General features: G+C 37.6%; 1 protein-coding gene across 1 annotated transcript in view; it reads right to left on the reverse strand.

Moving 5' to 3' along the window:
* Positions 1 to 14,216, reverse strand: part of CUNH16orf62 (chromosome unknown C16orf62 homolog) — a 98,579-nt gene that overhangs the window by 44,043 nt on the left and 40,320 nt on the right. Inside the window, exons 13-21 of the mRNA XM_019541765.1 lie at positions 11,950 to 12,027; positions 11,259 to 11,381; positions 8,450 to 8,496; positions 5,970 to 6,081; positions 5,135 to 5,251; positions 4,689 to 4,742; positions 4,119 to 4,199; positions 3,731 to 3,793; positions 2,042 to 2,127 (exon numbers count right to left, since the gene is read on the reverse strand). Of these exons, the coding sequence (XP_019397310.1) occupies positions 2,042 to 2,127; positions 3,731 to 3,793; positions 4,119 to 4,199; positions 4,689 to 4,742; positions 5,135 to 5,251; positions 5,970 to 6,081; positions 8,450 to 8,496; positions 11,259 to 11,381; positions 11,950 to 12,027 (761 nt within the window). The remainder of the gene's footprint in view (positions 1 to 2,041; positions 2,128 to 3,730; positions 3,794 to 4,118; positions 4,200 to 4,688; positions 4,743 to 5,134; positions 5,252 to 5,969; positions 6,082 to 8,449; positions 8,497 to 11,258; positions 11,382 to 11,949; positions 12,028 to 14,216) is intronic.

A 14,216-nucleotide genomic window follows, 5' to 3' on the forward strand; every position in this document is an offset into this window, starting at 1 on the left:
AGCCACAGCCGCCCCCCCCCCCAGACCTGTTGATACTCCTCGCTTCCAGCCCACGGCCTCCTGGCACAGCCTGGGCTGCACGCTCCCGACCCACAGTCCCCTGCCCCTCTGGTGCCCCTTATTCCCAAGCCACAGGCCCCTCAGCCCTGAACCACAGCCCCCTCTACCTCCCCAACCTTGCCACTGCCCCTCACTCTTGACTCACAGCTCCCTGCTCCCCCCAACCTCTCCTGGCTGCCCTGTCCCTGAGGGCACACACAACTGGTCCTGGTGCCATCAGCCCAGCCATGCAGCTCCCTGCTGCCACCAAAGGGCCCCTCTGCCCCCTTCCCTCACTGGAGAGGCAGTCACCTCTCCCACCCTGCTGCAGTCCCAGGACCATGCATGTCCTTCCCCACTTCCCCCAGCACGAAGCAGCTCCTAGCTAGGGCAAGCCAGGAAGTGCTGGGAAAATCTTCAGTGCTAAACATAGGTAGAGCAAAATCCCAGACATTTGTTGATATTTGAAAAAAAACGCTTGGGCGAAGATGGGAGGATCCCAAAAGAGGACATGTCCAGGAAAACCTGACGTATGGTAACCCTATTTCAACTCACTCTAGCAGCAAGAGCTTTAGTTAAGGCAGAGATTTCACACCTCGTCTAGTGACACAGCCAAAGAGTCCCTAAGTCGGAGATATTAGCATGGCAGCGAGCTCTTAATTCTTTATACTGAATATGGGTTATTTGCTATAAAACTACACTAAATGAGTGCTTGTGTTCTATCATTTTATATGCATTTAAAAATGTGTTGATTACAAGGCATTACTAAGCAGCGAACTTTTTTACTGAGTAAAGAATGGCCAGTAGCGTAGAGCAGGAATGGATCTGCTTCATTCAACAGAATAAATAAGGAAGTGTTTAGTACAGATTCCCAGCTCTGTCACAAGCAGAGGTAACCCTGGAAACATCATTAATAAATGTGATCCTCGCCGTCACATGGCTCAAATGGTTACCAACGCAACATATGGATGCACAGGGGAGGGGATGAAAGAAGTCAGTCAGAGTCGGCTAATATTTAATCCTATAAATAGTTCATCTAGAAGACAAAAGAATTGAACTTCTAACACCAGTTCTAACTTAGTTGGGCTTTGGGGAAGAATTAGAGTGGGTGAGGGGAATTCCTTTTCTTGAGAGCCAAACATTGTAGGCTTCTACTAGCTACCCTGGACTAGGATTTTAATAGATTTTAAACTAGTAGCAGAAAAAAAAATTAAGCCACACTCCATCAATTATGAAATCTCTGACATACAGTATTTTTACATAAACAATTGATATAACCCAATATAAACAAAAAGGAAGAAATTGAGTCTCTCATTCTTAAAATGTTTTCTTAGTGTCTAAAGAGGAAATAACAATTTGGTATTTGTTACATGCTAATGAACATTCTTACATAAAACCTGCTCTAGTTATCACTTCTCACCAATTTTTCATCATTGAATTATCATCCCATAATATTTCTATTTGAAATCTGAATATCCCAACGAAGGATGTGAGAATAAAAATAAAGTTTCAAGAATCTCATGAGCATGACAAATGAAAAGGATTCTTTTAAAATAACTGACATGTCTAAAAATGAAATCTCATCTTCCAATTTCACTTTCCGTTCTATTCTGCCTTTATAATAGAGCTTGTAAGAAATGTGCATATTTGTTTCCTTTTCTCATTCATATATGTTAAGATCACTGTTAGTGTTACAGGACTGGACAGGAAAACATAGCATTTTGTTTTATAAACTAGCTGTAGCAATGGAAATTGAACAAAGCCCTAACAACAACCCATCTACGATGGAATAAAGACTACTCTAATCCTGACAGTCATTGTAAACAGTTAATAAGCAATCGAACAACACTGACCACAAATATGTTTACGTTTTCTTTTTAGTCTGGGCACCTTTTAGATGCTAAGTGGACTCCACACTGACTCAATACATCTTATACAACCATCTTTCAATAGATTGTCCAGATCCTCTAGAGCTCACTTAATCAGAATATTTTCCACTTACTTAATAAAAGCTTCCATAATGCACTTGCAAACCTCCACTCTCACACACTCCTTCTGGAACATATCCAAAAATGGTAAGAATTTCTCCTAAAAATTCAAATAAAAATGAAGCAAGTCAATTGAAGCATTTTCCATATAAAAGATTTTGTTCTGTGCTGAAAAATATCTTTCCTAATCCTTAATTTTCAAGAAGCATTAATGTTTTAGTCTTTGACCTCATTATCCTTTTGTTCAAGGGAAATCTACCTAACACCTTTAAAAGACAAGCTTGGGAACAAAAAAAAAGTAAGCCGGACACTAAAAACCAAGGACTTAACACTGATATAATGTGCAATAAAACCGAAAATCTGATTCCTGAATTTGTCCCACACATGAAAGGTAAGAATGACCCTCCTCCCTTTTGATAGGCCTTGATCTTCCAGTAATCAGCTTCTTTTCCTCTGCTAATTGTTTGTCTGATACCCCTGGGAATTTCTCTCCCCACTCTTCCAACTATCCAGTGTGGTGCTGTGCTGGTTTATGCTGTGCTAGCATTCACTCCTCAGTCCTAATGAACAATGTCTTGCATTCAAAAGCTAGATTATCTCAACTATGCAGTAGGTCCAATAAAAGATATCACCCTAAGAAATCCCTGCCTCGCATAATTCTTGTCATCCCAGCTACAGCACCGCTCTAACACTACAATAATCCCTAATAGGGAAGTTTAAAGATACCACAGCTATAAGAATATGACTAAATAATATGAGATAATTAAATGGTAGTACAAATAGAGGCAAATAAGAAGAGTATTGGCTGAGGGACTATAGTATAACATGCAACATTCAGAATGCATTTAGCCAAATATAGAAAAATATTTTTAAACACACAGATATGATGAAAGCAGCTCAGGTACAGTTGTGATTTCTACTGAAAAGTCTGAGGACTGTGAAAGCAAGTCTTAGGGTATTAGAAATAGGAATTATTCTTCTTCTGCAAAGGACTGGAGGAATGCCAGCCACCATTTTAAAGGTGACGCTTTAAAACAGTTAAATGTCCCTTAGGCACTGAATTTAGATTGCTGAGGTAGCCAGAGAACTAAATGCTTATATACTATCCTGAAAATACACTGAGGGCAAAATTGTCAAAAGTGCTTAAGTGATTTAGGAGCTTAAACAGTTCCTAAATCAATGAGCTTCTTGAAATGCTTCCTTTTACTCAGGCTACAGAAATATAAAAAACAGGATGCCATCGTTATTCTGTCCTTACCACAAAATGATTGGTCTCTCCACTCTCCCTTAGCCCCTCAAATTGTACCCTAAGTTCTTTCTTTTGACACAGTAAAATATATGTTAAACAGAGAAAGGAAGCAGTATCAAGAGTTATATCAGCACAGCCCACAAATAGACTGTATTAATTAATTTGAGCTTCTTCTGCTGCCATTAAACAAAAACTAAAAATATTACAGAGCCCTATAACCTAATAAGAAGAAAGTGTGAAATATTTTAATTAAAATAATGGATTTTGAGAAGTAATCAGTTAACACTTCCTTGGGTATTTTAACAGTTTTATACTTGACAAAAAACACTTCTCACCAAGCAAGTTTCCAGCTGATTTAGATAATCAAATCAGGTTACATTTCCTTAGAGAAAATGCACAACATTCCTAAAGACAAGCAGTTCCAGAAAAAACATAAACTTAAAAAGCAACTTACCACTGAGAAAAGTATGGAAAAGTCATGGAAATAAGTAATAACTTTCTGAATAATTGACTGCAGCTGGGGAAAAAGGGGAAAATGCAAGTCATTTCATTACAAATTAAATGTAAAAATACAGTACATGATCATTACATTGCTGTATATCTGCAAGTCACTCAACTTAATCTTTTTTCTAGTTACTGTGCACTGTGTGAGCGTGTGTGTGCAGGAATCTAGACTAGAGCACTGTTCCACAGCATTACATTGTCCTAAGGTTTCCCAAGTTATAAGGAGACAATTTAAAATATAATCATTATGCTGCAGGATACAACAGCAATTTCTAGCACACACGATTTTTTTCTGGAAAAGATATTAGCTCTCACAGAAACAAAAGAAGGTCTCTTACCTGTGGATAAGCCTCTTCAAAAGCACGATCTGGAGTCATATGTTTGATAACATCTGCCAGAACAGTATTGACCTCACGCTTCTGTGTAGTAAAAATTAAGATGTCACAAGCACAGCATAGAAACTGGTTCATCTTTTAAGTTACTAGAGCACTGTGCTAATGTCAACCAAGGTTCTCCTTTCCAAAAGAATTAAGACTTTACAGAGCTATAGTGGAAGCCAGATAACTCATAGCTGAAGTCCTACCAGCACTTACTATAATTTGGTCTGTATGTTCTCCCCTCATGTTCCATATACAAGCGAGAAATACATGTGACCAATTAAGAGGTCTCCTGATGTAGCCATCATTTTGAATTGATTCAACTTTCATACTAAAAAAAAAAATATGATCCTAGAAGAACATATCATACCCCTTAACGTCATCACACATTGAAGTCTTACAGGCAGATACTAAATAGGAAAAAGAAGTCTATTGTTTGTTATGACCATTGGTTTTCCCACTGTAAACTGCTATACAGTCACTTAGTGCCTATACAGCTAAAACAATAAACTTAAAGCAATTCTCACATACTGTAAAGTGTCTGCAGGTGTACTCCACCCACACTTCAGCGCAGTTAATATAATCCTAGAGAAAATATAAATATTTATGTTATGGTCAATAGAATATATCACCTTTAAAAGCTCTATTAGGTTGTACAATCTCTATTTCTTTTCTAGCAATGTATGTACTCAAGTAATTACTTGGACAGTTTTCCTGAAATTTTGCCTTTGTAAGACAAGATGTCCAGTTGCACTGCTACATTTTAGAACTGGGGTAACCTGTGGATCATGAGAAGAAACAAGTACACACTGCCTGGGCAACTGCTGAGTATCTAGGAACAGTAAACTAGGCAATGTCACATTTATTGTCTATCTATTCTAAACACATCTGTAATTTTGTGATCTTTTTAAATCCAATTTAAAACAACTGGCTCCTAGCATTTAAGGTTGGCAACACATTTCCTATCAACGACCTACCTGTGGGTTCTTTAATTTTGTGATAACTTTCCAGGCTTCATTTAATATTTGAAGGCGATCACTTTCAGGAGGATCAGCTAATGCCAAGTTTAGCCCCAGGGAGCGGAAGAGAAGGTGCTGAAAAAGAGATCAGACCATCCTATCATATAACCAACAGATTTTTCACTGGAAAGTGTAACACTTTCAGTATTATTATTCCAAAATTATAAAAGCTGGGTATATTAAATTGAATGAATCCTCTGCTCAAGTCTGAGCTATTACATACTTTTGCTGGAGAACTATCAGCCATGAAATTAACTAGCAATGCTTCTCAATACATACCCTGAAAAAACACACAGCTTTTTGTTCTCCTTTTTAATACATGCATATTTTTCAGATGTCTAAAAAGTAACTGCTAGATGTCCTGCTCCTGCTCTTGCAAAGCTCCCATTGGTTTGAATGGGGAAAGACTAAATCACTATATCGACTGGAAAACAAAGTTGGGAGGAGTAGAAATATACTCTTTGTGAAAGAGACCAAATAAATTAATCCTAGAACTTCTTCCCAGCAGTGGAATGGCCAACTATTAAGAGGACTCCCCATAAATGAATGGCAATAGACCTTTCTGGTTCATGCTCTGGCACGACAAGAGAAATTCTTGTATACTCTTACACTAACACCCATTATTTGTGTTCTAGATTTTAAGTCACCTTATCTAACCTATATAATAGTTACTTCCATGTATGGAATACCTGGTTTTTAATCCCACATGTACCATTTAGACAACGAGCTAAATGCAGGAAGCTCTTGGCAAGATAATGAATAAGCAGTGCTGTAAATTACAAAAAGAACTTACCTTGGGGAATCCAGATTCATCACACTCCTTAATCATGGCAATAAAATCCATAGACCTTGCAGCAATAAACTCAGCTCTGAATGCTGACATCACTGAATTCAGAAGTAAGGCACTACAAGGAATATGATGCAAATAAGCTCAGCTCAACATAAATTGAGCTGCTCTCCATTCTCTAGTTTACATTAATCTGAACTTCAAAAGATTAACTACTATTCAGGTTCTACTTCAGAAAGCAAGGGCTAAGAAAACAAAGAAAAAAACCCTCAGGTTGCACTACAATGCACTGGCAAGACAAGATGACAGTAAGTATGGCAAAGCTCCACTAAGCTATAGGATATTATGGAAATCCCAGTCACTATAGTACTTCCTTTGCTTTATCTCTAGGAAAGCACCATTTCACTGTGCTTAAATCATATTACACATCACAATTCTTCCATAAGGGTCAAATTTCTTCCATATTCTCACTACTTGAAAACAAATTTCTTTTTTAATACTGGTACCTCATTCACTAAATTGAAGGCAAGCTGAAGTCATGTAGTCACATCAAAGCAGTCTTTTTTATATTTGCTGAATTTTTCTCTTCTTTTCCTGTCTACAGTCCTTATGGTTGAAAGTACCATTTGGTCTGACAAAAGCCTTCAAGATTTCTTGCATTAGCCAAAAAAAAATTATTGTTGTAAAGTCTGATTTCTAGGAGTGAAATTATTGGAACAGAAATGACCCAAAGCAACGTTAAGCAAGATTCAAAGATTAAGCTCACAAAATAAAAACAAACATTTATATTATTTGTATTTCCATATTATCCAATTTATCTACTGAATAGTCAAGCTAATGTATTGCACACGGACAGCAAGAGAGAGGAGCTGGGATGCACGTGCCTGATATGACATTTTATAAAGCAAATGCCCAAAGACAAATTCTGTTGAGATGCATGTGTCCAGCTTCCATGTTGATTTATCCCCAGCAAGACTATTCAGACAGTCATCCCTCTGAAGTTAACTCAGTATAACGTAGGTAGCCATCTGAGTTTTTACAGAACATTTTAAAAACCGAGTGTCCAGTCTCTTCTGACTGAACTTTAGTCATCTCACAGCGCTTAACAGGAATTTTCCCTTATCCGTGGACAAACATTTCTAATCTACCAGTTAATATGCACAGCTGTCTGCACAGGTCTTCTTCCATTCACCCCAGTGATGCTGCACATCCAGTTTGACAAGTGCACTGGGATTCTTTATACAGAATTGAAAATCACCATATAAATCTGTATTATTTAATGAGAATCCTGAGTATGCAAAGGGCAGAACTTTGCCTTTAATGATACTACCCTACAAAATGATTGTCAGAGCTAGGTTATTCAATTTCCCAACAGCTAGCTTAATGATGTAAGGTTTTAAAAGGTCAAAAATAGATGCTGAAGTTAACACTCCATTAAATGCAGACAGGGAAATTTCTCAGTTCTCTTGGTGCTACATTGCAAAGTTTGCACTGCTGCAAAGCAAACAAGACAGTTGTGCCCAGATGAAGCAGTCTGCTTTCACCATCCAAAACACTAAAAAAGTAATTTAAGCAAACTCTGCAGAATGGACCATAATCCATATACTGATGTTGGAACAGTGGAGTCTAAGGATGTTTTTTGCTCCATCCTTAGACAAAAAGCATAAGAAAGTGTTCCCACTTCCAATTTTAATTGCACTTTCTGACTCCTTAAGCAAAAAGACAACTATTGCAATATCAGTCATGTGACTGCATAAAGTGGACAATGTGTTTTTGATCATTCAAGCAAAATAAGATTGCTTTTGAAAATTGTTCACAGAACTTCTGCCCACTTATATGAATAAACTGAATCCATACCAAAACTACCAATCCTGTAAGTCAGGAAGCATGTTCAAGACTTATGTACAGCCTTTCTGAATTAACATGGTTAGGCTGGACATGGGATAAATGGTATTTGAAAATCATTTTAAACTCAAGCCCCAGCTGAATGAGGAAAATTAGCTAAGAAGGAGTGAAGGATATGCTCCCTGAACTAAACTTGGAAAATAGTTCTTAGTCTTAAATGGACACAAATACTACCATCTTTCAGCAAAGCCATATGCTTTGCAATTTCCTTTCAAATACGCATCTAGTAGCCAGTCACAGAGAGCAAGATGGCAGCAGAAAAAAATTGAAATATGAATAGTAGCCAGAGGAAATGACTGGGAATCCAGAATGCCACAAGTTCTAATCCTAGCTAAACTCTAGTTCATACGACAGTTCAGTTAATGAATTTAACATCTGCTCTTCAGCCAAACCAATGGATACACTGGAATTCCCCACTGGGGAGGCAGGAACGGACTTACGTAAGCACAGATGTTATGCCTTAGTTTTGTTAGCTGATATTAGTGAATTTTTCACGTGAAAAGATCTTATACCAAATAACTGAAATTCAAGGATAACAAAAATTTCGTTTCTAATTTGTCTCAAGATTACATGATACTTACTTATTCCCCAGTTTCTTGCATCTTTCCATCATCTCAGTAAGCAGTCCCTATAGAAGTTATTTTGTTAAAAGTTAAAGAGCAGAGAAAAAAGTCAGGACCACCCCAAAACATTTTTAGCAGCTTTCAGAAGCCCCATCAACATTCACTAGAACAGAATTTAATTCCCTAACCCAGGGATTGGCAACATATGGTCTGCAGAACCACTGGATCCAGCCCCCAGAATGAGGCTTTGCCTGCGCCACACCACACAGCTCTGCAGCCAGGTGTCAGTAAGCTTTCCCATGACAGGCCAGAGCCAAGCAACAGGAAAAAGCAGGGATGTAGAGAAGTGGTAGTAGCCAGATCCTAGTGCCAGCCCACCTTAGAGCTGAGCAGGGCCATTCCACCTGCCACCAGATAAGGTTGCCAACCACTGACCTAGCCAACACATTCCACAAATCTTATTAAATTCTACATTTACTCAAAAGAAAAATCATATACAGTGCAACATAAACAAATACATTAAATAGGCACAATGACATCTTAATCTAAAACACTATGTTATAAAAGTCAAGTTTCCGGGACTTTATTCATGTCTGCAAAAGGTTATCCTTCTGAGAAAGGACCAGGTCAATTACCTCTGGCAAGAAAGGAGAAAAATCACTAGCTTTTTACTGTAGAATGCAGACACATTGACTATAGCCTAGAGTAGCTTGACAACTATGATAAGTAATCACAAATCCTACATTATCCTCACTAGTTCATATCAGTATGAGAGAAGAAACTGAATGGACTCAAAGGATCGAGATACCAAGATCAAATGAACCTAGTAAGAGAGGAACAATGCTGACTGTGTATTCAACTGTTTTCATTTAATCTTTAATAGGTGGATTGGATAAATTATTTTTCCTGTACATGAGAGCTTAAAAATGTACAGCCAAATTAGTTAGGGTTTATTTTAATCTTTCTGTATAAGTAAGGTTTGATTTTAACAAGATATTTTTAACTTAGTGACAAGAAAAGATGCAATCACAGAGGATTTAAGTACTCCACATGATTGGACTTCCTTCATTTCTATATCTAATGCTGAAGTGTTGTAATGTCTCTTTAGAAATTAATATCTGTTTCAGACTATTTTAGGATAATTAAAAACATTATGTTGATGATATTCAGAAAGAAAAAGGTGCAATCTGCACTGCTAAGTTGATAAAGCAGTGTAAAGAACAGAATCACAGGATCCCAATGTAGAATCACAAGGCTCTAGTTTAATCCCAGGGTGTGTGGTTGTGCTACATGAGTTCTGCACAAAATTGGTCAAACATGAATTCTAAAGTTGCTGAAGTTTCAACTTTAAGTATTTTCATTATTTCGAGACAATCTATAAATATGTATTTAAAAAGGACTGCTTTCTGTTGGTACTACTCATATGAACATTAAGCTTGTAAAGCACTTTTTCATATAAGCATTACCCCTTGATTTCTATTTCCCAGACCTTGCCAATGACAGGGCAGCATTCTTCTGAGTCTTTCTTTACACCAGTCTCTACATCTATTAGTACTTTCCTCAGAGTTCTGTAGATTGTGTTTGCCTTGGAAGTGATTCAATATTTTATTTAGCATTCACAAATCTTCCACAATTCACCTTGGAAAATAACTATTTGTACTGCTGTTCAGATGAAGCTGCTGAATTGCCTGCTCTGGTGCACATTTTGATTTCCATTGTATGCAATATTTTTACTTCCAGAGGCCTACTATGCATTTTACATCTTTAAAATAATTTTAAAAGTAATTATTTTGGCAAAAGATACCTTTCTGCCAGCTGCCCCCTTTAACAATGACAAAACATCCTTCATAAGCATCTTGATAAACGCGTATGAGAATTTCTTCTCTTTCAAAAGTATCCAGCCAAAAATCAGAACAAGAGATTTCCCATAGCCAATGCTCAAAACCTAATAAATGCTTAATTTCCTCAAGATTATTTGGGCAGCTGATTTTGCAATATACGTAACTCAAAACTCGTGCCATCTGGGGCATCTTAGGTGGAGTCTAGCTGGCACTGGCCCTGTTTTCAGAAGTCTGTTTCTTTAATTTCTCCTCACGCCATCTATTATACAAGATGTCTACTAAAATATCAAACATGAGAGAAAAGATGCACAGCAATTTAATATTCAGGACAAAAATATTATAGTCCTTTATATTCTTTTCTCTTTACAATTTGTATTTTATATAATACATTTTTATATGAACTATGATATAAAAACATAAAACCTAGATTCTTATTATAAACATTAACGTTCTCATCAGATGTGTGGCATATTCAAGGTGATACAATTATTTTAACCTCTTGTTTAAACTTATGTTCACTCTTCCACTTTACCTAAGAATTCTACTCAATTCTTAGTTTTAAATATGATAAAAAGTCATTCATGCCACACACGTGCTGGTTCTGATTTTACACTTACTTATTTTATATTGACCTTAGTTATCTTTTCTAGCACTTCCACCATACAGAATTAATGCTTACTTCAAACACGGGTAGTTTAGAATACTGAACAGGTCTTACGTAGGTCTGTAATGCACCACACATATAGCCCTATAACGATGCCTGCTCTTGTACACTAAGTATTCCACATTATTGAATACACTGGGAATTTTTCATTTTAAGTTTGAATACAAAGTTCTAACCCTTGTGCTATGCAGCAAGGTCCTATGTTCATTTTTTCTACTGGACTACTATAGCTTTAAAATACTGCACACCATCAAATACATACTTTATATTTTCCTTTTATAGTTAAACATCAAATATTACCATGGAAAAAATAAGCAATTACCTCTGGAGCACGGTATGCAATACACTGTAAAATCCAATCAATAGCTGGAGAATAGAGAGTCAAATACAATGGAATCTCCACACACTGGACTACCAGCTGATTCTGAACTGTGTCTCCATGTATCTGTTAAAAAAAAAGTAACGGATGAAATAGCTGCCATGGCAAGGAAAAATGTCTGACTAGAGCTGTGAAACTGGAAACAGAACTTCAAAACACAGGTTCACTGAAAGCTTCAGGAGATCAGGTTAACTCAATTACACAATATGCTCAGCAGCTCAACAATTATTCTGCATAATTTCCAAGTTTGACACAAAGACTGCAGTGGACGCTATTAAAACCTGTATATATGCTACCTACAGTAGTTAATTTATCACAGTATATGTAGCATTCCACAATAAAACTAAATACTGTAGCTTAGTGTTATATGAACTAGAGAATGGTAAAATAATGCAGCGAAAAACATTCCAACTTGGAATGTTCATTGCATGAACAAAAATAGCAAGTACAGAAGTCATGACTACTAGGGACCAAACTATAAGCCAACCCTTGTTTAAGAAGAGTGCAGTTTTTGTGTTTCTTTTGGGGAAAAAAAAAAAGGTAGACTCACAGTCAGAACAATACAGTATTTTCATCATAGACTGCTCAAGGAACACATTACTTTCACTCAGCCAATGCAAATGTATTTGCTTACTTGTTTAAATGTTAGAAGGAAGTCAAAAAAATTTTTGTTGAGACTTTCTTTGAGGTGAGGAGCCACTTCCATCCCAACCTAAGGTACAAGAAAGAAACATTTCATCTTCTTCCTCACTTGCTCTCCTCCTACATTCATGCAAACAGAGAATTATTCACCAGTAGCAATGCACATATTACCAAGACAAAGAATCTTGAACAACAGGTTTTGTCTGTGCCTGTTTCTGCCTCACTAATAAGTGACATGATGGCCCTGGCCTGTGTTAGCTGTAACTGCATTAGGTAGAAAAATGTTCTGAAGTTTGTGGTCAGCAGGAATGCTGCAGTAACAAACAGGTGTGGGGGAAAACATCAGCCCATGTTCAACTGCTTACATAAAAATATTTTTAATTTTTTTTTTTTTAAATGAAGCACTCAAAAATTAGGAGCATTTAGATTTAAAGTTGCCTCCCATCTTCTATATCCATGCTGTGCACTGAATAAGACAGAAGTCATAGAAAAATAGCATATGTTCACATAATAAAAAGGTGACCACAATGTATGTTCACATGACCTATGGGAATTAACTAAAGTTGCCAAGATAAGTCTGAGATGAGTTTTTTCTATTTTGATTGCTAGATTTTGCAATATTTAAAGGAGTCTTTAAAAGAAGTTTAGTTTTGGGGGGTTTTTAAAAGGATACTAATTATATATAAATAAAAATAATTACTATTATTATAAAAGTTTATGGATGAGCAGAATGAAAGTGGCAAAGCACTCCCTGACAGAGCAATTAGAGGTTTGGAGCTTTTAAAAAATAACAGCTTCTTAACAACCTAGGACCATTTCTCACCCCAAGGCCTGATCCAGGAAGATGCTGGGTACCTGAATCCACCACCTCCCCAAATGAATCATCTCCTACCAACCTTCAATATTTTGTTTTTGAATCAGATGAACTTTTGAATCAAGAATCTCTTGAATCTTTTGAATCTCTTTTGCAAGCAATAGAGGAATATCACTCTGCCCTATGTCTTCCCCTTACAGAAAGAGATGGCTCTACAAATTGGTTTAGCAGCAACAATACCCATAGTCATCTCTGCTGCAGCAGACCATTTGTATACGCACTAGGACTTATTTATCATATAATCTGGTACACCCCCAATGAAAAAGCACAGTTCCTGCAAAAAAAAAAAAAATGGAAAATGGCAAGCAAGCAGGGGAAGAGGGGACACACTGAAAACAGAGGTGGGAAGTTCTGGCATCCTGAAGCACGGCACGGGAGGGGGAGATTCTTGCAGCAGGGCAAAAATCTCCCCATACACCTCTGATTGGCCAATGGGCCCCAGAAGTCCCACCGCTCCCCAGAAATTGACAGATATGTCAATCTCTGGGAGGGGAAGGACTCCTAGGGTCCCTTGCAATCACGGTGGGTACGGGGGGGAAGTGGGGGGGCCTCGCTGCACTCTGCCCTGAAAATGGTGACCAGCACCATGCTTGGACCACAAAATCGGGTGTGGGGGGCAACCCCTGCAAGTTACATAGGTCCCTACCAATGAGTACTGGAAGCGACCATCCAAGCTGATCAGTCTAAACAGCTCTATTTCTACAGATCAGCTCTACGGTATGTTGCCAGACAAGGTGAATCCAATCATAAATACCTGTTAGTTTATTCAACTGAGTTTCACTGAACCAAGGTTTTCATGACAATCTTGCAAAATATAGCATAGATGACTAAGGGATTCTGACTAAAAACAGTGCAGATATTACTGTACCCCATCTTTTAGGTAAAGTAGAAAGCCTCGTATGACAGTAAATGAAAAATTATTGGACTACATACAGTTCCACAAACCAAATCTACATAGAAACTCTTGGAGATCATATTAAAGATTAGTTCTTGATGTTGAATAAGCTTATAGTATGTGATAAGATCTCCAACAGAGACCAGATATGACATGCTCAGACTGACAGACCCTTTTACCATCTACTCTCAAGACTTGACATGCAAGTATTTTTCCCATATGAACACATTCACCGGAAGTCCATTTCTTGTACAAGTTTATTTTGGCAGAGGTGTTAGTGAAATTATGAAGTGCTTGTCATAAGTGGTAGTGCAGGCTGTTAAACCATAATCATATAAAGTGGTGGTTTCATAGTTTCATAGTAGCTAGAGTCGGAAGGGTCCTAGGTAGATCATCTAGTCTGACCCCCTGCCTTGGCAGGAAAGAGCACCGGGGTCAGATGACCCCGGCAAGGTGCTCATCTAACTTCCTTTTAAAAATCCCCAGGCTA

This window comes from Crocodylus porosus, unplaced genomic scaffold, assembly GCF_001723895.1.
Source record: "Crocodylus porosus isolate Cpor-Errol unplaced genomic scaffold, CroPor_comp1, whole genome shotgun sequence".
In the NCBI taxonomy this organism is placed as follows: domain Eukaryota; kingdom Metazoa; phylum Chordata; order Crocodylia; family Crocodylidae; genus Crocodylus; species Crocodylus porosus.